The sequence below is a fragment of the Eleutherodactylus coqui genome, chromosome 1 (assembly GCF_035609145.1).
Source record: "Eleutherodactylus coqui strain aEleCoq1 chromosome 1, aEleCoq1.hap1, whole genome shotgun sequence".
NCBI classification, from domain to species: Eukaryota; Metazoa; Chordata; class Amphibia; order Anura; family Eleutherodactylidae; genus Eleutherodactylus; species Eleutherodactylus coqui.
In genome coordinates, this window is record NC_089837.1 from 438589621 (window position 1) to 438617466 (window position 27846).

The 27846-nt window shown below is 47.2% G+C and overlaps 1 protein-coding gene across 1 annotated transcript in view; it reads left to right on the plus strand.

Annotated features, from left to right (window-relative positions):
* The window catches only part of COG6 (component of oligomeric golgi complex 6), a 108111-nt gene extending 96627 nt beyond the window's left edge, over positions 1-11484 (plus strand). Inside the window, exon 19 of the mRNA XM_066582301.1 lies at positions 11282-11484. Within this exon, the coding sequence (XP_066438398.1) occupies positions 11282-11429 (148 nt within the window). The 3' untranslated portion in view covers positions 11430-11484. The remainder of the gene's footprint in view (positions 1-11281) is intronic.
* The last annotated feature ends 16362 nt before the right edge of the window (positions 11485-27846 follow it).

Sequence of the window (27846 nt, forward strand, 5' to 3'; positions counted from 1 at the left end):
GCGGCTGCAACCATCGCCACTCGTACTCAGCAGAGTTCCATGCTGCGTAATGGATGGCGTGGCTCAGCGGGGCCTAATGGTCAGCGCCAGTTGATCTAGTGGGAAATAAAGACTTGTATGGTTTAAAAGCATTGTTCAAAGGATAATCGCTCATGTTTAACAGCATAGCTGGAGAGAAGAGTGCTCAGCGCTGCAGCCGGCTAATTGAATTCTTCCTCATCCTTTAGAAGAGAAGACTTTTAGACTTTACCGCTTTTATGAACACTGCTGCTTCACGACTGGAAAACAGACATTTCTGCGTGCAGCTGGCTAAATGTGGCGCTTCGAAGATCATCAATACAAATGCGTTAAATGGATTTTATAGTGCAGCATCGCTTAATTTTCTGGATTGCATCATCATATTGGTAGTTTTACTAGAACAATTATATTACAGATCGTTTCAGAAATGACTTTTGCTTTTGCCGTCACGTTTTGGAAACCCAACTCCATGCGGTTCGTACTGTTGCCTTGTAGGAACGAACTCTAACCAGCGGTAACATCTGCATAGGTTTTTTTGGGGTAGTCGGCCAGTACCAGCGGATCTGTTCTTGCACCTGCAAGGGTTGCCTCAGTCTTTGGGTCCCGTTATAGCTGCTATGGTTCTACCACTGCATATGCTGTATGTCCCTTCAGCACTCTTACGTTATAGCTCAATTAGTCGCACTCTATCGGAGACCCCCATCTAGTAGCACATTGCTCCTCCTTTGGCTTTCAGAAAGCAGCTATACGTTGTGGCATAGATTACACTAGGTGTTGGAGGGGTTCTGCATTAATATTGGCCCCTGCGGACAGGAAGTTCCAAAATTATAGTAAGTACTGAATTCTAAACAGCTAACAGGAAGGGGTCTTCGATTTCTCTTGCTTGCACCTAATTCTCACCTCCCATCAGCATGGTGGAACAGAAATCTGGATTATCTGACCAGGTGATGTCTTCCTACTGCTCAGTGATCCAGTATTTGTGTTTTCTTTCAGACACAATGTAGCTGGAACTGGCTGTCTGCTGTTATAGCCCATACATGCTAAAGAGCGACAAGTTATGTGTTTGGACAGTTTAGTGGGAGCACCAGCATTTTGCTTGACTGTGCACTGCCTGTTCATCAGAATGATTCTTTACATCCTCCTCTGACCCCACAGTGTCCCACATGTCAGACAGCACTTGGATAGGGTCACTGTGTGATGGGACTTGTTCCTGAGAATCTCAGGGGCAACTCATACTCGTCTGTGTGAATACACCCTCCCGCTGATGTTGAATGGTAGTAGACATGATGGGGCAGGTAGTGTAGTTGTAGGGTTGTAAATGGCATATATGCCACATTGATTTTTTTTATGTTTCCCGCATATCTAAGGATTTATGAGCTTCAGCTTATTATGGCTCTGTAGAAGATTATGGAGCCGTACTGTAACTCTAGATATCCAATTTCGTATGCAGGTACAATAAAAAATCTTGGAATGATCCATTGGATGCCATATTGCAGAACTATTCTCTTGGAGTATAAAATCCCCATTATATTGTTTTGTGCGTACAGACACCCACCCACCATGCAGTGGTGCACAAGTGCCTATGGTTCCCTGGTGCAGTACGGCACAATGCATTCCAGTTTTGAAATTTGTGTCCGTTGTAGATATAGAATTCCATTTTATTTATATAAAGTATTTTGCAACACTTGTGCAGCTATGTAGCACTACCGGTGTTTGCAGCATGGTGGAGCATGCTCGCTATCACTGGAAATGTGACATGGTGGAGCATGCTTGCTCTTCTGGTGATAGCGAGCATGCTCCACAATGTTGCACTTCCGGTGTTAACGAGAAGGCTCCTCCACATAGCACTTGCGGTGTTAGCAAGCATGCTACAACATGTAGCATTTCCGGTGTTACTGAGCCTGCTCCACCATGTTGTAGTTATGGTGTTAGCGAGCGTGCTCCACCATGTAGCATTTCCAGGGATAGCGAGCGTGCTCCACCATGTAGTATTTCTGGTGTTAGTGAACATTCTCCACCATGTTGCAGTTCTGGTGTTAGCGAGTGTGCTCCACCATATAGCATTTCCGGGGATAGTGAGCGTGCTCCATCATGTCACATTTCTGGTGTTGGCAAGCAGGCTCCACCATGTCGCATTTCCAGGGATAGCGAGCATGCTCCACCATGTAGCATTTCCGGTGTTGGTGAGCATTCTCCACCATGTTGCAGTTCTGGTGTTAGCGAGCGTGCTCCACCATGTTGCAGTTCTGGTGTTAGCGAGCGTGCTCCACCATGTAGCAGTTCCGGGGATAGTGAGCGTGCTCCACCATGTCACATTTCTGGTGTTAGCAAGCAGGCTCCACCATGTAGCACTTCCAGTGTTAGCAAGCAGGCTCCACCATGTAGCACTTCCAGTGTTAGCAAGCAGGCTCCACCATGTAGCACTTCCAGTGTTAGCAAGCAGGCTCCACCATGTAGCACTTCCAGTGTTAGCAAGCAGGCTCCACCATGTAGCACTTCCAGTGTTAGCAAGCATGCTCCACCATGTAGCAGTTCCGGTGTTAGCAAGCGTGCTCCACCATGTAGCAGTTCCGGTGTTAGCGAGCGTGCTCCACCATGTAGCAGTTCCGGTGTTAGCGAGCGTGCTCCACCATGTAGCACGTGTACCACACTCTCCTACATCCCCGTGTTTTCCATATAACTAGCTCTATTTGCCAACTTTTATTAGCTATAATGTTCTAAAAGAAAGTACTTTTATGCCCGCAAACCGATTTCAGAGCAGTTACCGATCTGTAAGAGACGTTTGTGATGCCAACGCTTAGATTCTGCCTTTTTATCCCACAGACGTTATTACATAATTGAGCTTTTTATGTCATTCGACGCAGGTTGAGTTCTTGGAACTTTACCCACACGACTTCTTCCAAGTCGTAGTCTATATTTGCCGTCTGGTGTTTTGCATTGAAACATTAGTGTCGGGGGTGAATGTAGTATAACTATAAACAATTTTGGGTGTTGATAGACACATCAGCCCTTTTTCATTGTTGTGTGGTTGTGGGTTGTAGCCTAGACTTGCAGTAGGATTGTTGAGTCTTCCAGGCAAGGCTGAAAGGTTACTTTGACTTGAAGGACATGCAAGGGAATACATTACATTTACTGTAAGCATTGTAATAATGTAGTAGATACAGTATAAGTTATTGTATCTACATGGCATATTAGAAGGAGCTCATTCATTTATTTATCATGCCTGTGCCAGAGATTAGCCAACGTAAGTAATGAACCGCTGAGCTAATGGCCAGTGCCAAATATGGAGGTGATAAAAAGCCTCTGAGCTGTGATACACGTATGTACGGGGGCGTAAAGTTATATGTGGATACACTTTATTAGGCTGGGTTCACGCAGGGGAGATTTGTCGCGGAAATTCCGTGCAGAATTTCACTGCGGCGAATCTGCCTGCGGACGCTAATCCTGGGATTGGCCAGGCATGTGGATGAGATTTGTCAAAAATCTCGTCCACACGGGATGGCCAATCCGTCGCTCGAAAGCCGGCACTGCGGCGTGGATCACCCGGCTGCAGCATGTCTAAATTTTTTTTTCCTGTTGAGGCTGCGCTGCTCTCTATGGGAGCGCCGGCGCAACGGAAAAGCATGCAGCCAAGCCGCTCCAAAACCCACGGCTAGGTGCCACAGGTTTTGAAGTTGCGCTTTCCTGGTAAAAATCTCGTCTTTTTTTGCTGCGGCAAAGCCGCAAGATTTCCGTCAGGATTCCACCCTGTAAGAACCCGGCCTTGGGGTGTTTTAATGTTTGTTTTATATAAATAAAGCTGAAGATTATTTTAGAAGCTGCTATTTTTTCCTTTCTGTGTTATTTGCTGCTAGACTTGTTTCGTAAAGGCTCTGGCTGGTTACTGGTTTACTAATAAGGAGCAGTGAACACTTAAAATCAGATTTTCCGGTGAATCCACATTAGAATAGGAAAATCCAGAGATCTGAGTGACTTCCAATGAGGCCATGGTCATCAGTGCCAGACTAGCCGAGGCCTGTATGCCAAACCTTTGGGGTTTTTCTCATGCCACAGTGTCAGGAGTATACCAAGAATGGTGTGATTGAGGAACACATCCAGTGAAAGGGAGTTCTGCACACATATACTGCTAATGAAAGGGGTCAGAGGAGGATGTCATGGATTGTCCTGATGAACAGGCGGTGCACAGTATAGCAAATCGCTGCCAGCTACAACCCTAGTGCTTCAAATAAAGTGTCCAGATGCACAGATGGGCGATAATAGCTTATGACCAGTTCCAGCACCATTGCTGTTTGAGAGAAACATAAAGACAAGGCTCCAGAGGGCAAAAGAGCGCAAAAGTTGAGCAGTGGAACATCACCTGGTGAGATGAACCCACATGTCTGTTGTACTGTGCTGATGGGAGGTCAGGATTTGGAGCAAGCAGCATGAATCGATGACCCCTTCATGTCAAGTGACAACATTTCAGGCCGGTGGAGTAATGATTTGGGCGATCAGTTATGGGCCCATCTTTGCCCCTCTGATAACTATAGATGGATGCCACAACCATTTGCGGTTCTAAAGTCCGATGGAGGTACCATTTAGGCCAAAATGGTAAAACTGTAAGACCCCATTAAAGTGAATGAAGTCATAAAATCATAATTCATGTAGATTTAATAGAACAATGAATATATCTTTTTATTGCTTTCACGTGACGGTCATCTTGTCTGACTAACAGTTCAGTGACATGCTGGTCACTAGATGATGGAGCGTGCCATCTGCCAATCACTATGATGACATAGAGGTAAAACGGCAAATTACAGAACAGCAAAAGAGAAGCCAAGTAACCTATTTGTATATATCTTAGGAAGGAAGCCGTAGTACCTGGAGGGAACATACAAACTCCATGCAGATATTATACCTGGTCGGATTAGAACCCCGGGCCCCGCTGCTGCAAGGCAACAGTGATGAGCAGAATAATTGAACAGCAAATACGGCTTCATTCAGTGAGACTTGCCAATAGTTGTAGGATATGTGAGCTTTTCCAAGCAGTATATTCCTCTGCCTTTCTTGACTTGGGTTTCCAAGAATAAAATGTACCCCCTCATCTAGAAAATAATGCTCCATACTAATGTCATTTTGTAGTTAAATATAAATGAATCCCACCCAAACTATTTTGAGAATCCCCTCTCGGCCTTTTATTTATAGTTTTCGGCGGCTAGGAATAGCACATAAGTACAGTTTACACGCCGCGCACAGAAATCTAGTATTTATGGTAAACATTTATAAGAAAATGGGCTTCTATAGCGTAGAAATAGCAGCCTGTGAGTGACACATGTCCCTGCGCTGTAAAAAGGGGGCAGTGTGAAAGCGTTTCCACACATGTAATGCAGCGGGTGCTTCATAAGATTACATAGTGTAGAGCAGTACATTATTGGAGTCTTATATCACATAGACGGAGGAGGCAGTGATGGCCCTTATTGGTGGAAGGGGAACTGCAAGCCTCCCAGCCGGCTCTGTGGCATTGGGGGGGGGCCTTGTTAGGACGCAGGGATGGCGTAAACGCACTGCGAGATTTATAAAAGGAAAACTGCCTTTGCTGCCCTTGGCAACCAATCACAGAGCAGCTACAAGTTCTCAAACTGTTGTAGTAACATGAATGCTGCCCATAGCAACCAATCACAGCGCAGCTAAGACCGGTTTCCTTTTAGACAGTTTCATAAATCTGCCCCATAGTCTCATTTATCAAAACTGTCTAAGGGTTCATGTCCACGGGTCAGTGCCAACCGGCAGGTTCGCCCATATGCCAGCATGCCCTTCCACATGCACGGTGGAGACAACGGAGGACCCGCATGCATCCGGACTGGTAAGTATTTCCTCATGCCGCGGGCAGGGTGAGATCCTGCGGCAGGGCTCCTGCCCATGGAACACTCCTCACCCATGGACATGAGGCCTAAGAGTAAGACTAACTTTACGCGGGCAAGCACGATATGAAGCCATGAATATCGCCCCCATATCGCGCTCCCCACCATGTGAATTCCTTGAAAATGTGAGGCGTTTTCATGTCCAAACAGCCTCGCATCACTTCAGGGGTCTTGGGGGCTGTCAGCCGCGAAGGATCGCAGAGTTACTCCAGTTGTTTTCAATGGGAGACCTCGCATCGCATCGTGTGCGCCTAGCATGTGGCGCGATGCTGCTACCGACCTCATTAAGAACAGTGAGTGCCGCGATGCGATGGCACGCCAATGATGGAACATGCCGCGATTTGTTTCCTGCATCACATCGTGGTGCCATGCGGGAAAACCTCACTCGTGTATGATCCCATTCAAAAGAATGTTCTCGCCCGTGTGAAGGCAGCCCAAGGCTAAATTCACACAGGCGAACGCGATTTCGAGCTAAGAAGCTCACATCAACATAGCACTTGCTAATGCGCATTTTTCACACTGATGTGAGGCGTTTTTAATTCAAAAACACCTTGCATCATTTTTGTGAATTGCGATCCTCCGGCGGGTGTTTCACGCGCGGCAGAGAATTACAGGGGTTTTCCATGGATTTCAATAGGAAACATTGCATCGCGCAAGGCACACACATCATACGGAATGCAAGTGCCATTCGATGTCTTAAGGTCCCATTAAAAACCAAGTCCAAGGCGTTCCGAGGGAACCCCAAAAGATAGAACGTGCTGCAGTTTTCATCCTCACGGCATCGCTGCGAGGGAAGAGATCGCTCGTGTGAACAAGTCCATTCAAAGGAATGGAGTTCATATTCGTGTGGGTCGCAACACACAAGACTCGCGTGAGATTCTCGCTCGTGCGGATGTAGCCTAAGACTGTCCTCCTTGCTCATAGCAACCAATCACAGTATAGTAGTTTACAAATGGAAGGCTAAGCTCTCTTTGGTTGCTATGGGCAACAAGAGTTTCTATTGGTACAATCCCTTTTACTTTTCTCTTGGCTCGACATATGATGAGATTAGTGGTGCAAGAGGACATGGGGTTCTGTGCTAAAAGATATATACCTGACAGATCCCTCTGCTGGGTTCCATCCATCAGCCACCTGTCATGTCCTGATGTAGTAATGTTTAACAGGACTGTGATAACTTTCTGTGACCAGTTATCTTATCTTAAAGGGGTTTTCCACTGAAATTTGATCGATGACCTATCATCAGGATAGGTCATCAATAGTTGATTGGCCGCGTTCCGCCGCTGGGGGCCCTGACCAATCAGCTGAGCAGGCGTATGCAGTCAGCGCCGCAATAACAGAGGTCGAAGCAGAAGTCTCCGCACCAACCTCCGTGTAGTGGCTGGCGCTTGTAACTGCAGGCACGGCTCTCATTGAAATTAATGGGAGCCATGCCTGTAATTACAAGCGGCAGCCACTACATGGGATGTCGGCTTGGAAACTTCTGCTCCAAATACTCAGAGGTCGGAGCAGAAGTTTCCACGCCGATCTTCCATGTAATGGCCGGTGCTTGTAACTGCAGGCATGGCTCCCATTGAGTTCAATGAGAGCTGTGTCTACAGTTACAAGTACCGGCCACTACACGGAGGTCGGCACTGAGGCTTCTGCTTCGACCTCTGTTATTGCGGCACTGACGGCATGCGCCCACTCGGCTGATCGATCGGGGTCCCTGATGATAGGGCATCAATAGTATTTAACTGGAAAACCCCTTTAAGCCTTTCAAAAATTATTGTTCTCTTATTTTAACACAACAAAACCCATTGTAAAGCAATTGTAAAGCAATTGAATGGGTAAACAAACTGTCAGACAAAGTTAGAATGCATTAAATCTCAAGTTAAACTCTGTGTGTTTTATGTATAGTTTTTTTTTGAGTGACACAAGAATATATTGATTTTGTATCCTGAGAAATTGGAATTTTTCACAAAAGTGAAGCTAAGGGTAGAATGTATGTGTGGTGTTATACAGTACTGGAAATGGCCACTAGAGGCCTCTGTGAGAGTTGGGTGCCTCTACTCATTAGTGTTGAGGTTTTTGGAAAAGCGTTGGGGGTGCCGCTCCTAGTTGGCTTCTGTGATAGGAACCTGGGTTCTACCACCCGGACTGTGAGAGAGGAGACTCCTCCTATGGTGCAGCCCACTAGTTAGTAATGGACTGTGGTATGATGATGTGAAACGGGTTGGTACTACCGTGTTTCCCTGAAAGTAAGACAGTGTCTTACTTTCTTTTTATCCCCAAAAGCCCCACTATGTCTTACTTTCGGGGTATGTCTTATAATAAAAAAAAATCATTACTCACCTCCCCCGGCGTTCTGTCGCGCTCCGGCAGGATGTCGCTCGCTCCTCGTCCCCGGCGCAGCATTGCTTTCTGAATGCGGGGCTTGAAATCCCCGCCTCCAGAAAGCTAATACACACGCCGTCAGCCAGTTACAGCCATTCAATGACAGCATTGAATGGCTGTGATTGGCTGAAGGCGCACGTGGCTTCAGCCAATCACACTATTCAATGACATCATTGAATGGGTGTGATTGGCTGAAGCCACGTGCGCCTTCAGCCAATCACAGCCATTCAATGATGTCATTGAATAGTGTGATTGGCTGAAGCCACGTGCGCCTTCAGCCAATCACAGCCATTCTGTAACTGGCTGACAGCGTGTGTATTAGCTTTCTGGAGGCGGGGATTTCAAGCCCCCGCATTCAGAAAGCAATGCTGCGCCGGGGACGAGGAGCGAGCGACATCCTGCCGGAGCGCGACAGAACGCCGGGGGAGGTGAGTAATGATTTTTTTTTTTCTACGGTATGTCTTACTTTCGGGGTACGGCTTACATTGGCCGACCCCCCTGACACCCCCGATACGTCTTACAATCGGGGGTGTCTTACTATCGGGGAAACACGGTAGGCCTGTGAGCTAGGGCCAAGCCTCATGTATAGTTAATGGACAGGTGTCAATTTATGTAGCAGTCTACTATGAAGTGCATAGTGCTGTAATAGAATAACACTGGCAGCTGCCAGATCAAGGAAGTTCTGGTTGTCAAGTGAGGTTCTTGAGCAGAGGATGGCAGTCCCAAGTCACGGCTAACCCCCGAATGTCACTCTGTAAATAGATTACACATGTATCCCTGAAAATAAGTCAGGGTCTTATATTAATTTTTGCTCCCAAAAGATTTTACTTTTTTACATGTATAGCTGCCTGGACACCATTTAAATTTACTTTTTTATTTATTGTAACTAAGACTTATTTTTGGAGTAGGGCTTAAATTTCAAGCATCCTCAGAAATCCTGAAAAATCATGCTAGGTCTTATCTTCAGGGAAACAGGATAGATGTAGAATGCATAAATAACTGACAGCTGGAAGGATCTGAAAGATTTTTGACAAGGGCCGAACTCTGATGACCAGATCTCCAAAACAGCAGGTCATGTGGGGTGTTCCCAGTATGCAGTGGTTAGTACCTACCAAATGTGGTCCAAGAAAGGACAACCGATGAACTAAGACCAGGTCAGGGATGCCCAAGGCTCATTGATGTGCATGGGGAGCGCAGGCTAGCCCTTCTGGCCCAATCCCTCAGCCTGTAGTACCAAAACAAAGATACTCCCTTTCCCTGCTTCCCTGCCAATCCCATTCTACCGATCCCTGCTGGTCTTCTCTTCTGGGTACAGGGAGCTAACAATGACCTCATCGACACGAGAGCCATGTGACTGCTGCATCCAATCACTGGCTCCCTTCAGCTGGTGTCCAGGACATCATCGCTCTTCACCTGGAGGTGGTGGTTGGGCATTGGTGGAACGAGAGTGGTGACAGAGAGGAATGTGTGTATATTATCCTTCATGTTGGTACTGCAGGTTGAGCCAGTTTTGGAAGAAGAAGATTAACCCCTTTTAGTACTTGTTTCTCTAGCATATGAGTCTGGCTGATATAGGGTAGGACTTCCCTACAGACCGAAGTGTTTGTATTGTTTGTGTTCAGCATGTGCTTTGTATTTATGTCAATAGCGTTATATAAAACTGTACATTGTTTTCTCTATTGTTCTATCCTAATTCTGCCATGTTCCAATGTTGTACATTTACTATCTGATAGTAAACACTGTTACATAACAGTATCCGCACGCGTAATGTGCAATTAGTGAATGGATGTCTCAACATTGCTATTGTACCATTAAGTGCAGCTCCAGTACTTGTATAATGAGTGGTAGTACCTGTTATCACCTGCAGATGGCACTGTTGTTCTAGTCGGTTGTAATTATGAAGAAATGCATTCAGCGTCTGCTACTAAACATGGTAGTGAGGGGGCAACAAATAATTGTCAGACATGATACATTGATGCACCTTTGCCCTCTATGGTTTATTAGCAAATATTTTTGTGAATTATAGAAAATCTAGAATAAAGATAGACACAATGAATGGCCACTTTCTTAGAGACCCCCAGCTAGTAGCGTGTTGGACCTCTTTTGGTCTTCAGTACCACAACAGTTCGTCATGGCATAGATTTCACTAGGTGATGAAATCGTTCTGCAGGAATATTGGCCCCTGCGGACAGGTAGCTTCTTGTAGTTGCCCAAATTAGGTGGAGATGGTGATATGTTCTGTACAGCTCTGACAGGGAGGGGTCATCGGTTCATGCTGCTTGCACCAAATTCTGACCTCCCATCAGCAACAGAAATCTGGATTCATCTGACCAGGTGATGTTTCTCCGCTGCTCAGTGATGCAATTTTTGCTCTTTTGCTCCATGGAGTCTCGTCGTACTGTTTCTCTCAGACCGTAGTGGCGCTGGAGCTGGTCGTCTCCTGTTATATCCCATCAGTGCTAAGGAACAATACGTTGTGTGTTAGTGGGACACCAGCATTGTATTTGGCTGCAGTTTGCTTGACAGTGCACTGCCAGCTCATCAGAATGATTCCTGACATCCTCCTCTGACCCCTTTTATCGATGAGTTGTTTGACTCCAGGATCCCCTTTTGCTGTATGTTTTCCTTGATCCCACCATTCTTTGTATACTCACCACACTGCTACATGAGATAACCCCACAAGGTTGGCAGTGTAGGATATCCTGCCCCGGCTAGTCTAGCACCAATGACCGGGCCAAATTAGAAGTTACTCAGATCGCTTTATTTTCACTTCTAATGTGAATTCATCCTAAAACCGATTCATGGGAAACATGTCACATGATGTTACGCTGCACCCCGGGGTCTAATCTCCATACAGGGAAGCTCCAATCGTGAAAGGCAGGTGTCTCTAATAAAGGGGCCAATAGCATACGTAAGCTATAAGAATGTGCATGCACAGCTGTCGGACTTCACCCAAATACAAAGTTTTCTCTCCTCTTTCTTCTCATCAGAGAACAGATAATTAAACAGTCCACTGAGCTGGTCTGCAGAGCTTACAGGGAGCTGCACGACGCTGTCATGGATCCTGCGAACAGCTACAAGGAACCCACAACCATTCTCCACAGATCTCCCCAGCAAGTGCTGACCCTCCTGTCCTAAATATTACCTTACATTGTATAGTGTATGATTTTAATAAACCTGTATGTGTTCTGTGTATTGTTCATGTCACGGTTTCATTACCCTAAGGCTAACTTCATACGGGCGAGGGCGATATGGGGGCCATGAATCACGGCCCAATAGCGCCCTCGCCATCCATGTGCAATCCCCGAAGATGCGAGGAGTTTTCATGTGGAAATGGGAGACTTTGCATCACATTGCGCGCACCTAGCATGTGGTGCGTTGCTGCTGCCAGCCCCATTGAGAACAATGCGAGAGCAAGCAGCAAGATAGAACATGCAACAATTTTGATTCTCGCATCACGGTGCCGTGCGGGAAAAATCGCTCGTGTATGACCCCATTCGGTTCATATTTGTGCGTCTTGTAACACACAAATCTCTCATGATTTTCTCGGCTGTGTAAAGCTGCCCTAACCCTTAATACCGAGCACCTTTGCTGTTTTCTGCTGCCAAATCTCAATTTGTTTCCATCGGTTCTGCTCAGATTGACATCCTGAGTCTCCGTCATGGTGTCTATTATAAATGCCAGAAAAATTGTCGCAGCATGTTGCGCCATTTTTTCCAGTAAATGACAGAAACCAGAGAGAGAACCCATTATAGATCATGTTTGACATATCCGGCATGCCCCCCCCCCCCTTTTGTTTTTTGTTCATTGTATGATAGTACAGAAAAACAAGAATTGAAACGGAAATATGAACAGAGCCTAGAGCAAGATCTCCACACTGCATTCTGCATGTCGGTAAGTCACAGACTATCCCTACACAGCAATGACTGTAGTAACTATTAAGTGAAGGTTTATAATGTTGAGGCACTAGTTATAGTTACTACTCCCTGCATTTATATGGACTGGATTTCTAGCATGATAACAGCTGCTGTGACTTGTATAGATCCCCAAAGCGCAGTACCTGGGTCTCCTTCCAGTTCTAATTCATCTTCGGTTTAGAAGAGCTGACTGATGGGAGGGATGGGTGCAGCAGATATGTGATATAACTGCATGCTCTGAACATCTGGTATCATTAGTAAATGAAGCTATATTACATGCCTCGTGAAAAAATGACACTTTCTGGCTGCATGTAATAAGTAACTAAATATCCCTTCATATAGAGGTAGTTACAGTCTGGCACAATCTGGTTCTCGTGAGTAATGCTGACTGGTTGGACAATCCTTATTTCACATTGTAACCCTTAAGATACTATGAAGCCTGAGTCACAGCATAAGTCATAAAATAAGACTTTGATTGCTCTTCTCATTAGCAGCACACAAGGTTGTTTGCGGTCAGAAGTAGAAGTGCAATGAGCAGCAGGAAGAATACAGCCCGTCTTATGTCAGAGACCTGTACACCCAACCTGGACCCAGAACTAGCTCAACATGCAAGTGCCCACAACAAGCATTTTCTAATATCCATAACGGTCAATAGGTGACAAACAATTAGAACATTGGTGAGAGTATCTGTTTGTCCTGAAGAGTGTCGGAACTGTATTACTCACACTATTACATAATCTAGTACGAAGGTTGTGTACTAGAAGTCAGTAATCACCTATTGATATGGTTTCACTTGCTAAATATTTCCAGCACAATACATTGCAGTGCTTCAGTGCTCCTCACAGTGCCGCATGCCCCACATAAAGGTAGACATGTCCTTAAGGGTAATCTTGTATAGCTATGTCCATTCTTACCTTTTTCTTAAGGCCCTTTTACGCGCAAGAATAACCGCTCAAAATTTGTTCAAGCGTCCTAAAGTGAGCCTGTAGTCGTGCACTATTTGTTCACTTGTGGTTTGCCGCTGGTTTTTATCACACACAAAAACCATTGTCAAGCTGCTCAAAATTCGTTTCATTTGAATGAAATTCATCCAGTCTTTTGAATAGCTTTGTTGAGTTGAGGGGAAATGTTTGTTTGCCCTGCATACACAATGAGTACATTGTTTACTCATGCTGGGATACGACAATGGAATCCTGCTGGCCAGATAATCCCTTGCATAAACACTGGCCCACCTGAGCAAACAAATGATACAGAGTTTATTTTAGCTAATGATGGAAACTAAGATGATTTCAAGCCATTATCAGTACTGGAATTTAAAGGGGTTGTCCCGAGAAAGCAAGTGGGGGTAAGCACTTCTGTATGGCCATATTAATGCACTTTGTAATATACATCGTGCATAAAATATAAGACATACAGATGTTATTCACTTACCTGCTCTGTTGCTGGCGTCCCCGTCTCCATGGTGCCGTCTAATTTCAGCGTCTAATCTCCCGATTAGACGCGCTTGCGCAGAAGGGTCTTCTCCCTTCTCTTGGGTCTCGGCACGAGCGGTGTTCTGGCTCCGCCCCCTTCTACGCATCATCGCGTAGCTCCGCCCCATCACGTGTGCCGATTCCAGCCAATCAGGAGGCTGGAATCGGCAATGGACTGCACAGAGCCCACGGTGCACCATGGGAGAAGACCCACGGTGCATCGTGGATGAAGATCCCGGCGGCCATCTTAGTAAGGTAAGGAAGAAGTCGCCGCAGCGCGGGGATTCGGGTAAGTACTAAACGTTTTTTTTTTTAACACATGTATTGGGTTTGTCTCGCGACGAATGGGGGGCCTATTGAATAAAAAAAAAAAAACCGTTTCGGCGCGGGACAACCCTTGACAACCTTTAATGCAAAACAATTGTCAATTCATTTAATCGTTTTCGCGATAATTCTTGTGTGTAAAAGGGCCTTTAGTCATATGATGGTTAATACTGTTGCATAAAAAAGACAAAAGTATTATAGAGGTGATACCTTAATTGGCTAACCAGAAAAAAATATATATGCAAGCTTTCAAGGATGCTAGGCCTCTTCGTCAGGCTGGTGTAACACTTGTTACAAAGAGGCCTGTTCCCTTGAAAGCGTGCACATATACTATTTCAGGTTAGCTGATAAAGGTATCGCCTCAATAATATTTTACTCTTCTTTTTTTTCTTAAACAAGAGTGTTTACCATCATAGTTTTCTGGATAACATAGTGCCGCACTATTTCTGCTCTGTTTGTCCAGATAAATGGAGCAAAATGATTAACTTTGAAAAATAAAGATGTTTCGTTAGTCTGTTGGGAGAGTAGAATAACGCAAACTCATTTATTTTTAATGTTGGTCATCTTCTGCCACTCATCTTTTGATATTTCAACCCAAGAGGAAATGTAGGGAAAAACACTTCTGTAAATCAAAACGTTATCTATCTTATTATAGGAAAATACCTGCACTTTTCAGACCCCTTTTATCCCCCAAGCAGACTGATCACTCACTTTCAATTCAGTGGTAAAGTTCACCTTCAATAAGGCAGAGTTGAAATGAATTATTAGCTCACTGAAGGATCAGGTTACAGCTGCTGCCCATTGAAGTCTATGCAGAGGGGAGTAGGAGAAGTTAACGACTCCAAAGAGAAAGGAACATACACAGACACTGCTGCTGGTTCTAGTAAATCTTCCCCCCTCTCTCACACAGACTGCTCCATATGCTTCCCCTTCCTACTACTTTCTGGCTAGCTTTGGTCCTAAGCAGAAAGCTGAATGCTGCTGGTTCAGCTTCCCGATTTCTCCTTGCACTAATCATATAAATGAGTGCATGAATGATAGAGAGGACTGCATAGCAGCACAGTTCTCCCTACAATTGGGCAGAGCTACTCAGAAGTGCTCTGCCTGATCATTAAAGTGTTATTAAACTTTTTAAAAAACGTCTGATATGATAGTGACGTCAAGTTTTGATTGGTGGGGCTTAGAGTGTGGAGACCCTCACTTATTGTAAAACAAACAGGCACAAGCACTCATCTTAGTGCTATACCCATTCTGCTATCATTGGGAGCAGTGTATGGACTTGGTATACTTTCTCCGCACATCTCTCCACGCAAAGCCGGAAACAGCCGAACAGGCATAACACTCAGATGAGTGCTTCTTCCCATACGTTTTAGTGATGAGTGGACTATCTGCAATCAGAATTGCTTATATTAAAACGTATGACCTTTCAGAAGTTTTAAAAAGTTTACTGATGACACAAAAGTGTGCAATAGGATGCTAATCCTGGTGGTGTCTTACATGGTGAAAGATTTTAGTTTTATTGCATAACTGGTCAAAACAATGGCAACTACCGTTCAGTGTTTCTGAATGTAAAATAATGCATTAGGGGAGAAGAAATGCTCAGACTGAGTAACATATCGGCTGTTCTATGATATCCAGGACTTCAGAAGAGAAAGATTTAGTGGTTCCTCAAAATGAGTCCACAGGGCCGTCAGGCAGCAAAGAAAGCAAGTAGGATGTTTGGCTGCTTAGCTAGTGGTATAACCGGTAGAAAGGAGGAGATTGTGTTCCCGCTGTATAGAGCTCTGGTGAGACCACATCTGGAATACTGTGTTCGGTTATAGAGATCTCATCTACAGAGCGACATTGATAAAATAAAACAATCCCAAAGACTCGCTACAAAAATGTGGGAAGGTCTCAAGAACAAAAATTACCAGGAGAGACCTTAATTTGTATAGTCTGAAGGAAGAGGGGAGGGGGGGGGGGGGGTACATGATGGAAACCTTTATATAGGATACCGGAGGAGAGCAGAGAAGTGGTTATGATCAAAATTTTAAATAAGATTTAGGAGTAACATATAGTGACGTGGTCTGTTTCACTAGATTGGCACATAGCAAATGTAGTGCCAATATTCAAAAAGGAGTAAAAAAATGAACCTGTAAACTACAGGCCGGTAAGTCTTACTCCTATTGTGGGTAAAATGTTTGAAGGGTTTCTAACAGACGCTATCCTGGAGTATCTCAATGAAAATTGTTGTATAACTCCGTATCAGCATGGGTTTGATCAGTTTCTACGAGGAGGTAAGTTCTAGTCTGGACTGGGAGGAGTCGTTGGATCTTGTGTATCTGGCCTTATCGAAAGTGTTTCATACTGAGCTGTATAAAAGGTTGGTATATAAAATGAGAATGCTTGGTCTGGGTGAGAATGTGTGTAAGTGGGTAAGTAACTGGCTCAGTGATAGAAAGCAGAGGGTGGTTATAAATGGTACATACTCTCATTGGGTCACCCTTAGTAGTGGGCTACCACAGGGGGCAGAACTGGGCCCTAATCCTTTTAATATATTAATGACCTGGTAGACAGATTGTGCAGTAAACTATCACTATCTGCAGATGATATAAAACTATGTAAAGTAATTAACACAAGAGAGGACAGAATGTAGTTGCGAATGGATCTGGATAAATTACGGACATGTGCAGAAAAGTGTCAAATGAGGTTTAACGCTGATAAATGTAAGGTTCTGCACATGGGCAAGGAAATACATGTCACCCTTACACACTTAGCGGAAAACACGGGAAAACACTGACCTTGAAAAGGACTTGGGGATTGCAGCAACCACTATCAGGCCGCTGCTGCCAAGGCAAATAGTATCAGGTGGTGTATCGAAAGAGGTCTAGGGGCACATGACGAGAACATTTTTATTCTTTATAAGTCACTGGTCAGACCACACATGGAATATTGAGAACAGTTTTGGGCACCGATACTTAAGAAGGATATATCAGAGCTTGAGCGGGTACAAAGGTGGGCAACTAAATTACTAAATGGAATGGGTGGACTGTAGAGATGAGCGAGCACCAAAATGCTCGGGTGCTCGTTACTCGAGACGAAATTTTCGCGATGCTCGAGGGTTCGTTTCGAGTAACGAACCCCATTGAAGTCAATGGGCGACTCGAGCATTTTTGTATATCGCCGATGCTCGCTAAGGTTTTCATTTGTGAAAATCTGGGCAATTCAAGAAAGTGATGGGAACAACACAGAAACGGATAGGGCAGGCGAGGGGCTACATGTTGGGCTGCATCTCACGTTCCCAGGTCCCACTATTAAGCCACAATAGCGGCAAGAGTGCCCCCCCCCCAACAATTTTTACTTCTGAAAAACCCTCATTAGCAATGCATACCTTAGCTAAGCACCACACTACCTCCAACAAAGCACAATCACTGCCTGCATGACACTCCGCTGCCACTTCGGGGTTACATGCTGCCCAACCCCCCCCCCCCCCCCGCACGACCCAGTGTCCACAGCGCACACCAAAGTGTCCCTGCGTAGCCTTCAGCTGCCCTCATGCCACACCACCCTCATGTCTATTTATAAGCGCGTCTGCCATGAGGAGGAACCGCAGGCACACACTGCAGAAGGTTGGCACGGCCAGGCAGCGACCCTCTTTAAAAGGGGCGGGGCGATAGCCCATAATGCTGTACAGAAGCAATGAGAAATCCAATCCTGTGCCACCTCCATCAGGAGCTGCACACGTCTGCATGCCCCAGTCAGACCAGGGTTTTTTATAAATAGTCACAGGCAGGTACAACTCCGCAATGAGAATTCCGTGTGCACCCACAGCATCGGTGGCTCCGTGGAACCCACCAGCTATACATAAATAAATCCCATTACAGTGCCCATCACAGCTGAGGTAACGTCCGGTTTAATGCAGGTGGTCTTCGGCCCACACTGCATGTCCCAGTCACACTGGGGTTCTTTAGAAGTGGACACATGCAGTTACAACTCCGTGTGGACCGACAGCATGGGTGGCTCCCTGGAACCCACCGGCGGTACATAAATAAATCCCATTGCAGTGCCCATCACAGCTGAGGTAACGACAGGTTTAATGCAGGTGGTCCTCGGCCCACACTGCATGCCCCAGTCAGACTGGGGTTCTTTAGAAGTGGACACATGCAGTTACAACTCCTTGTGGACCGACAGCATGGGTGGCTCCCTGGAACCCACCGGCGGTACATAAATATATCCCATTGCAGTGCCCATCACAGCTGAGGTAACGTCAGGTTTAATGCAGGTGGTCTTTCGGCCCACACTGCATGCCCCAGTCAGACTGGGGTTCTTTAGAAGTGGACACATGCAGTTACAACTCCGTGTGGACCGACAGCATGGGTGGCTCCCTGGAACCCACCGGCGGTACATAATTAAATCCCATTGCAGTGCCCTGCTCAGCAGAGCTAACGTCAGGTTTAATGCAGGTGGTCTTCGGCCCACACTGCATGCCCCAGTCAGACTGGGGTTCTTTAGAAGTGGACACATGCAGTTACAACTCAGTGTGGACCAACAGCATGGGTGGGTCCCTGGAACCCACCGGCGGTACATAAATATATCCCATTGCAGTGCCGAGCACAGCTGAGGTAACGTCAGCTTTAATGCAGGTGGGCTAAAAATTACTAGGATTACAATGTAGGCGAGGGCCCCAAAAAATTGGTGTACCAACAGTACAAATGTACTTCAGAAAAATTGCCCATGCCCAACCAAGAGGGCAGGTGAAACCCATTAATCGCTTTGTTTAATGTGGCTTAATTTGTAACTAGGCCTGTAGGCGGCCCAGTTAAAATAAAAATTGGTTCAGGTGCAAGTTTCAACGCTTTATTGAATTGAGAATTGAAACGTATAAACATTGTTTACAAAAGTTATATGACTGAGCCTTGTGGTCCTCAGAAAAATTGCCCGTTCGGCGTGATTACGTGAGGTTTCAGGAGGAGGAGGATGAATATAATACACAGATTGATGCTTCCATCCGCGGGTGCAGCCTACGTATTGTTTAGGGATCGCTGCTGTCCGCTGGTGGAGAAGAGAAGTCTGGGGAAATCCAGGCTTTGTTCATCTTTATGATTGTAAGCCTGTCGGCACTGTCGGTTGACAAGCGGGTACGCTTATCCGTGATGATTCCCCCAGCCGCACTAAACACCCTCTCTGCAAGACGCTAGCCGCAGGACAAGCAAGCACCTCCAGGGCATACAGCACGAGTTCAGGCCACGTGTCCAGCTTCGACACCCAGTAGTTGTAGGGGGCAGAGGCGTCATGGAGGACGGTCGTGCGATCGGCTACTTACTCCCTCACCATCCTTTTACAGTGCTCCCGCCGACTCAGCCTTGACTGGGGAGCGGTTACACAGTCTTGCTGGGGAGCCATAAAGCTGTCAAAGACCTTGGAGAGTGTTCCCCTGCCTGTGCTGTATATGCTGCCTGATCTCTGCGCCTCCCCTGCTACCTGGCCCTCGGAACTGCGCCTTCGGCCACTAGCGCTGTCGGATGGGAAGTTTACCATCAGTTTGTCCACCAGCGCCCTGTGGTATAGCATCATTCTCGAACCCCTTTCCTCTTCGGGAATGAGAGTGGAAAGGCTCTCCTTATACCGTGGGTCGAGCAGTGTGTACACCTAGTAATCCGTAGTGGCCAGAATGCGTGTAACGCGAGGGTCACGAGAAAGGCATCCTAACATGAAGTCAGCCATGTGTGCCAGGGTACCTGTACGCAACACATGGCTGTCCTCACTAGAAAGATCACTTTCAGGATCCTCCTCCTCCTCCTCATGCCATACACGCTGAAAGGATGACAGGCAAGCAGCATGGGTACCCTCAGCAGTGGGCCAAGCTGTCTCTTCCCCCTCCTCCTCATGCTCCTCCCCCTCCTCCTCCTCAACACGCTGAGATATAGACAGGAGGGTGCTCTGACTATCCAGCGACATACTGTCTTCCCCCGCCTCCGTTTCCGAGCGCAAAGCGTCTGCCTTTATGCTTTGCAGGGAACTTCTCAAGAGGCATAGCAGAGGAATGGTGACGCTAATGATTGCAGCATCGCCGCTCACCATCTGAGTAGACTCCTCAAAGTTTTTAAGGACCTGGCAGATGTCTGCCAACCAGGCCCACTCTTCTGTAAAGAATTGAGGAGGCTGACTCCCACTACGCCGCCCATGTTGGAGTTGGTATTCCACTATAGCTCTACGCTGCTCATAGAGCCTGGCCAACATGTGGAGCATAGAGTTCCACCGTGTGGGCATGTCGCACAGCAGTCGGTGCACTGGCAGATTAAACCGATGTTGCAGGGTGGCAGCGTCCGTGTTGGACTTGTGGAAATGTGCGCACCTTTCCGAGCAGGTCTGACAAGCGTGGGTAGCTCGGTCTGCTCTGTCAGACCCTGCAGCAGTTCGTGGGCCGTGTGCCTCTTCTCTCCTAAGCTGAGTAGTTTCAGCACGGCCTGCTGACGCTTGGCCACCGCTGTGTTGCCTCGCCGCGCGACACTGACTACTGGCGACGTGCTGCTGCTGACACATCTTGATTGCGGGACAGAGGTTGCGTAGGAGGAGGAGGGTGGTTTAGTGGAGGAAGCATACACCGCCACAGATACCAGCACCGAGCTGGGGCCCGCAATTCTGGGGGTGGGTAGGACGTGAGCGGTCCCAGGCTCTGACTCGGTCCCAGCCTCCACTAAATTCACCCAATGTGCCATTAGGGAGATATAGTGGCCCTGCCCGCCTGTGCTTGTCCACGTGTCCGTTGTTAAGTGGACCTTGGCAGTAACCGCGTTGGTGAGGGCGCGTACAATGTTGCGGGAGACGCGGTCGTGCAGGGCTGGGACGGCACATCGGGAAAAGTAGTGGCGACTGGGAACCGAGTAGCGCGGGGCCGCCGCCGCCATCATGTTTTTGAAAGCCTCCGTTTCCACAAGCCTATACGGCAGCATCTCCAGGCTAATCAATTTGGCTATGGGCACGTTTAACGCTTGAGCGTGCAGGTGCGTGGCAGCGTACTTGCGCTTGCGCTCAAACACTTGCGCTAGCGACGGCTGGACGGTGCACTGAGAGACATTGGTGGATGGGGCCGAGGACAGCGGAAGTGAGGGTGTGGGTGCAGGCCGGGAGACGGTCGTGTCTGTGTCCGGAGAGGGGGGTTGGATCTCAGTGGCAGGTTGGGGCACAGGGGGAGAGGCAGTGGTGCAAACCGGAGGCGGTGAACGTCCTTCGTCCCACCTTGTGGGGTGCTTGGCCATCATATGCCTGCGCATGCTGGTGGTGGTGAGGCTGGTGGTGGTGGCTCCCCGGCTGATCTTGGCGCGACAAAGGTTGCACACCACTGTTCGTCGGTCGTCTGCACTCTCAGTGAAAAACTGCCAGACCTTTGAGCACCTCGGCCTCTAAAGGGTGGCATGGCGCGAGGGGGCGCTTTGGGAAACGGTGGATTATTCGGTCTGGCCCTGCCTCTACCCCTGGCCACCGCACTGCCTCTTCCAACCTGCCCTGCTGCTGCACTTGCCTCCCCCTCTGAAGACCTGTCCTCAGTAGGCATAGCAAACCAGGTGGGGTCAGTCACCTCATTGTCCTGCTGCTCTTCCTCCGAATCCTCTGTGCGCTCCTCCCTCGGACTTACTGCGATTACTACTACCTGAGTTATAGACAACTGTGTTTCATCGTCGTCGTCCTCCTCACCCACTGAAAGCTCTTGAGACAGTTGCCGGAAGTCCCCAGCCTCATCCCCCAGACCCCGGGAACTTTCCAAAGGTTGGGCATCGGTCACGACCAACTCCTCTGGTGGGATAGGAACCATTGCTGGCCATTCTGGGCAGGGGCCCGAGAACAGTTCCTGGGAGTCTGCCTGCTCCTCAGAATGTGTCATTGTAATGGAGTGAGGAGGCTGGAAGGAAGGAGGAGCAGCAGCCAGAGGATTCAGAGTTGCAGCAGTGGACGGTGTAGAACTCTGGGTGGTCGATAGATTGCTGGATGCACTTTCTGCCATCCACGACAGGAGCTGCTCACACTGCTCATTTTCTAATAAAGGTCTACCTCGTGGACCCATTAATTGTGAGATTAATCTGGGGACGCCAGAAACGTGCCTCTCTCCTAATCCCGCAGCAGTCGGCTGCGATACACCTGGATCAGGAGCTCGGCCTGTGCCCACATCCTGACTTGGGCCTCTGCGTCCTCGCCCGCGTCCACGTCCTCTAGGCCTACCCCTACCCCTCAGCATGGCGTATTACCAGTAGTGCAGAAACAGAACGCTGTAATTAAATGTGCCGCTTATTGGCCTGTGGTTGGAGGCTGACTTCGCTTACGGAACGCACAGCAGAGCCAGGAAAGACTTTTGCGCAAGCCTGTAGTGAGACGTAGGTGCGTATGACTGAGCTAGTGGAATTCACAGCGCAGAAGCAGTCAAGTGTCCAAAGGCCACTAGTAGGCCTTAAGTATTTTGCTTCTATTTTTTTTAAAGGCTGAGCTGAGACAGCAGACAGATACTGTAGGCAGCGTATATATGTATACTGTTTCCCTCTGGACGGGATGACGGCAGCCCAAAGATAGTATTTTTCCCAAATTTGTTTGAAAAAGCCCACTGCCTATATAGACAGTATATCTTTCACCTTTCCCACTGTCCCTGCCTCACCACTACTGGCCCTATACTATGTAAAATTACTGCAGACTTTTTCCCTCTGGACGGGATGACGGCGGTGATGTAACAGGCAACGCAGAGCCAGGAAAGAATTTTGCGCAAGCCTGCTGTAACACTTAGCTGCGTATTAATTAGGACTACTACCCCCAGCAGAGACGCAGTACACTCAAGATGGTCACAGGCAGCCCAGAGATAGTATTTTTCCCAAATTTGTTTGAAAAAGCCCACTGCCTATATAGTCAGTATATCTCTTTCACCTTTCCCACTGTCCCTGCCTCACCACTACTGCCCCTATACTATGTAAAATGACTGCAGACTGAGGACGCAATGCTCTGCACGCCCGATTAAAAAAAAAAAAAAAGTTCAACACTGCTCACAGCAGCCTTAACAGTACTGCACACGGTCAGATGTGCCCCTAAGAAGGACCGTTGGGGTTCTTTAAGCCTAAAATAACTCCTAACGCTCTCCCTATAGCAGCATCAGCAGCACTGTCCCTGATCTATGTCAGAATGCATCTGTGGCGAGCCGCGGGTGGGGCAGATTTAAATACTCGGGTGACACCTGATCTCCCCAGCCACTCACTGCAGGGGGGTGGTATAGGGCTGGAACATCACAGGAGGAAGTTGTAATGCCTTCCCTGTCTTTCTATTGGCCAGAAAAGCGCGCTAATGTCTCAGAGATGAAAGTGAAAGTAACACGAACATCGCGTGGTGGTCGTCTCGAGTAACGAGCATCTCAAACACGCTAATACTCGAACGAGCATCAAGCTCGGACGAGTACGTTCGCTCAGCTCTAGTGGACTGCAATACCCAGAGAGGTTATCAAAATTGGTATTATTTAGTTAAGAAAAAAGATGGCTGAGGGGCAACCTAATAACTGTATCAATAAATGGGGCAATACAGAGAGATCTCCCATTATCTATTTATACCCAGGACTGTGACAGTAACAAGGGGGTTCCCCTTATGTCTAGAGGAAAGAAGGGGGAAGGGACTTGCTATTTGTATAGCGCCAACTTATTCTGCAGCGCTTTTAGGTAATTTATTACCCACCCCCAGCAAGCTGGGTACTCATTTTACCGAACTCGGATGGATGGAAGGCTGAGCCTGCTACCTAAACCAGGCGGGGATTGAATCCATCACCTTCAAGTCATGAGGGAGAACTTAGGACTGCATTCTGCTGCCTTAACACTCTGCGCCACATGAGGCCCATAGAAGGTTCCTACACCAACATAGAAGGGGGTTCTATCTTATTGTGGTTTTTTGTGTTCCCCTGGATCAACATCTCAGGAAAATAGGCTGAACTGGATGTACACAAGTCTATCTTCTGCTTAAAACAGTATGTTGCTTATGAGTAAAATGTTATTATTAGGAAGCTGAACAAGGGGGCACAAGGTGAGATTAGTTGGGGGAAGATCAGCAGCAATGTCAGGAAATACAGTATTTTTTTACTGAAAGAGTGGTAAATGTGCGGATGGAAAATCAACATTAACCCATTAAGGACCAGGCACAGTAAATCTATGGTGCCTGGTCCTGGGCTTTAAGCCCCGCAGATAGTAAAATTATGGCGGGGCTTTAAGCCTCCTGGCTGTGCAATCAATCAGAGTAAGGATGGGTTGTCAGCTGTTAGTAACAGCTGATAATCTGGAGGAGAAGGCAGAAGGGGTTGTTAACCCTTCCTGCCTTTTCCTTCCCCGTGTACATACTGCTCAATGAGCACTGTGCACTCAGAAAGTGGAAGTGTAACTTTTTATTCCACAAGGCTTCTGCTCGATTCGTAACCTCATTGGTTGTTTGGTGAATCAGCCAACCCAAACAACCAATCGCTGTGAATTGGCCAACCCAGACAACCAATCGGGTTGCTGGAATAGTGAATCAGCCAACCCAAACAACCAATCAGGTTGTGAATCGAGCAGAAGTATTGTGGAATAAGTTAATATGCCTATGGGAACCCAGGGGGTCATGTGACCAGTGGGATTCCCTGCTATAGCAGAGCTGGAGGGGCGTACTAGACCCTGACCAGCTCTGTCAGTGATTAATGTCACTAGAGGGGTTGCTTTCCTTTGTAACTGGGGCTCCTATGAATGCCCCAGCTACAGTGTAAAACAAAAAAAGTGCATGTCCCCAGAGGTCTTACATGACGTCATGGGGGACATAGATATTTATGCAATTATGCTTTTTACTAAGTAAAATAAAATTACAGAATAAAACAATATATACATAAGAAGGAAAATAACCCAAAACTGAGGCCAATTAAAACCGTCACTATAAGCGCCCTGTAATCCCAAACCATACATATTCTATATCAAAATGTCCAAAACAAAATGAGGAACAAATTCCCATACTTTTATTTTTGCATAAATATACTAATTTAAAAAAAAAAAAAAATGTTTTAAAAAAATCAGTTTTTTTAGCTTTTTACCCCCAATAAAACTAAAAAACGGAAAACAAACGTCAGTGAAAAAGATATTTAAAAAATAGCCCTATATGTCACGGAAACAAAATAATTTTGATAGCTAAAGGGAAAAAAATAGGGCAGTAAAACTACCTCATGGGTAAAATCTCTAAAGTGTCTGTTCCTTAAAGGGGTTGTCCCGCGCCGAAACGGTTTTTTTTTTTTTTCAATAGCCCCCCCGTTCGGCGCGAGACAAACCCGATGCAGGGGTAAAAAAAACAAAAAACGGATAGTACTTACCCGAATCCCCGCGCTGCGGCGACTTCTTACTTACCTTGCTAAGATGGCCGCCGGGATCTTCACCCACGGTGGACCGCAGGTCTTCTCCCATGGTGCACCGTGGGCTCTGTGCGTTCCATTGCCGATTCCAGCCTCCTGATTGGCTGGAATCGACACACGTGACGGGGCGGAGCTACGAGGAGCAGCTCTCCGGCACGAGCGGCCCCATTCAGAAGGGAGAAGACCGGTCTGCGCAAGCGCGTCTAATCGGGAGATTAGTCGCTGAAATTAGACGGCACCATGGAGACGAGGACACTAGCAACGGAGCAGGTAAGTGAATAACTTCTGTTTGGCTTATATTTAATGCACGATGTATATTACAAAGTGCATTAATATGGCCATACAGAAGTGTATACCCCCACTTGCTTTCGCGGGACAACCCCTTTAATGTACAAAACAGCTTGGTCCTTAAGGGGTTAAATGAATTCAAGACTTTTCTTGAGCAAGGTTAGTCTTTAAGTTGTGTGGCTATGCAGCTGCAAGAGAACAGTGTTCATAGCTACACTGCTCAGTACTACTGTATAATGTTCTCCATGTTACTGCTTCTGTGTGTGTGAGATAAAGATATGGGAGCAGGATCTCCTCTCTAAATGTGTGCTCGAATGTAGCCATCATAGCAGCAGGCTACAGCCACCAGCTCAGGGAAAGCGGTGAGCTTGGGATACAGCCTGCAGATGGGAAAACTGGTGAAAAATGCAGGATACATGTCATATAACATCAGTTACTCTTTAAAGCTAGTGCTGGGATTTACAGTTGATGGTATACAATTGCATAAAAAAAGTTAAAGGGGTTGTCCCGAGCCAAAACCGCAAAATTTTATATTAGCCCATTCCCCCTGTCACCCCCCGTCATAAAGCAGCCCTTTAAAGCGGTTATAAACCGCATCCTACTTACTGTTTAGCAGAAATAATAACTTTTAAACTTCTGCATCTAAGATGGCGCCTGCGTTGTCCCAGGGTGCGTTCCACGGTGCACCGCTCGCTCTTCCAGGAGGCCTTCATGCGCGCTCCTGAGACGCCGGTCACGTGAGCAGGTGACTGACGTCATCGGTGGAGGCGTGCACTTGCAAATGAATGAAACGCCGATCCAGCCGCCACATTGGCTGGTCGGCAGAAAGCATCACAGCGGGAGGTGGAGTCTACCGGAGAAAACAGCAAACAGCTGTTTCTCCCTTCTCTTGACAACACAGAAGCGCAGGTAAGCGCACCTTTCTGCGGTACTCTTTCATGCTTTTATTAGCACAGGATCCCGGGCAAAGACAGTACACCCCCCCCCCCCCACAGCACCCACAGCACCCCAGAAACCTCACTTACCCAGGCGGCTGCACGGCTTGGATTGTGTTCGTCACGGCTGGCGGCTGCTAGTCCCATATGGCTGGCGGCTGCTGGTCCCGTATGGCTGGCGGCTGCTGGTCCCGTATGGCTGGCGGCTGCTGGTCCCGTATGGCTGGCGGCTGCTGGTCCCGGCTGCTGGTCCCGTATGGCTCCCGGCTGGCTGATGCTCCCAGCTGGCTGCTGCTGTTTCGGGGTGAAAGCATTCACTGCTCCTTCACCTGTATTTAAAGGGAGGCCGGGAGCTGAATAGCCGCCCCTGCACGCTCCCGTGCAGTGATAGCTCGTCCGCGCATGCGCAGACGAGCTGTATCGCGCGGGCACGCTGGAGCGGCTCGTTCACAGCGGGAAGATTACAGACTGCGCAAGCGCATCTAAAAAAGACTGCTGAGGAAGAAATTAGACGGCACCATGGCGACGGGGACGCAGAGACAGCGCGAGGACGGGGACAAGTGAGTGAATAACTTCTGTATGGCTCATATTTAATGCACGATGTACATTACAAAGTGCATTAATATGGCCATACGGAAGTGTATAACCCCACTTGCTTTCGCGGGACAACCCCTTTAACTTACAATACCATGATATCACATTTATGTAATACATTACACTACAAGATTAGCCAAATATAGCAAGTGGGGAAAGTTTTGGGGGTAGTTTACTGAGCAAACTGCAAAATGTATTATATGCTTTGAACACATATTCCCCACCTGTCGGAACAGTTTTGTAAAGACTATAGAAAAGAAGTGTGATGGAGAGAATGTGCCAAATTTCTTAATGGGGTTGTCCAGGACCTTTACTATTGATGACCTATCTGCAGAATAGGTCACTAATAGTTGATCAGCAGAAGTCCACTGCGCAGAATCCCTGCCAATCAGTTTGCTTGGCTGCTATTAGTAAGGATGGCACTGGAAGCAAATAGCGTTGTCGGCATTGCATCAGCCTGGGTTGGTACTGCCAACACAGGTCCCATTAAATCCAGTACCAGCAGGACCACTACAATATGGACAGTGCTATCTGTTTTCAGTGCTGTCTCCATAGTAAACAGCTAATCAGCAGGGGTCCTTAGTGGCAGACCCCTGCCAATCAACTATTGATGACCTATCCTGAGGATAGGTCATGTACAGTTAAAGTACTGGAGAACCCCTT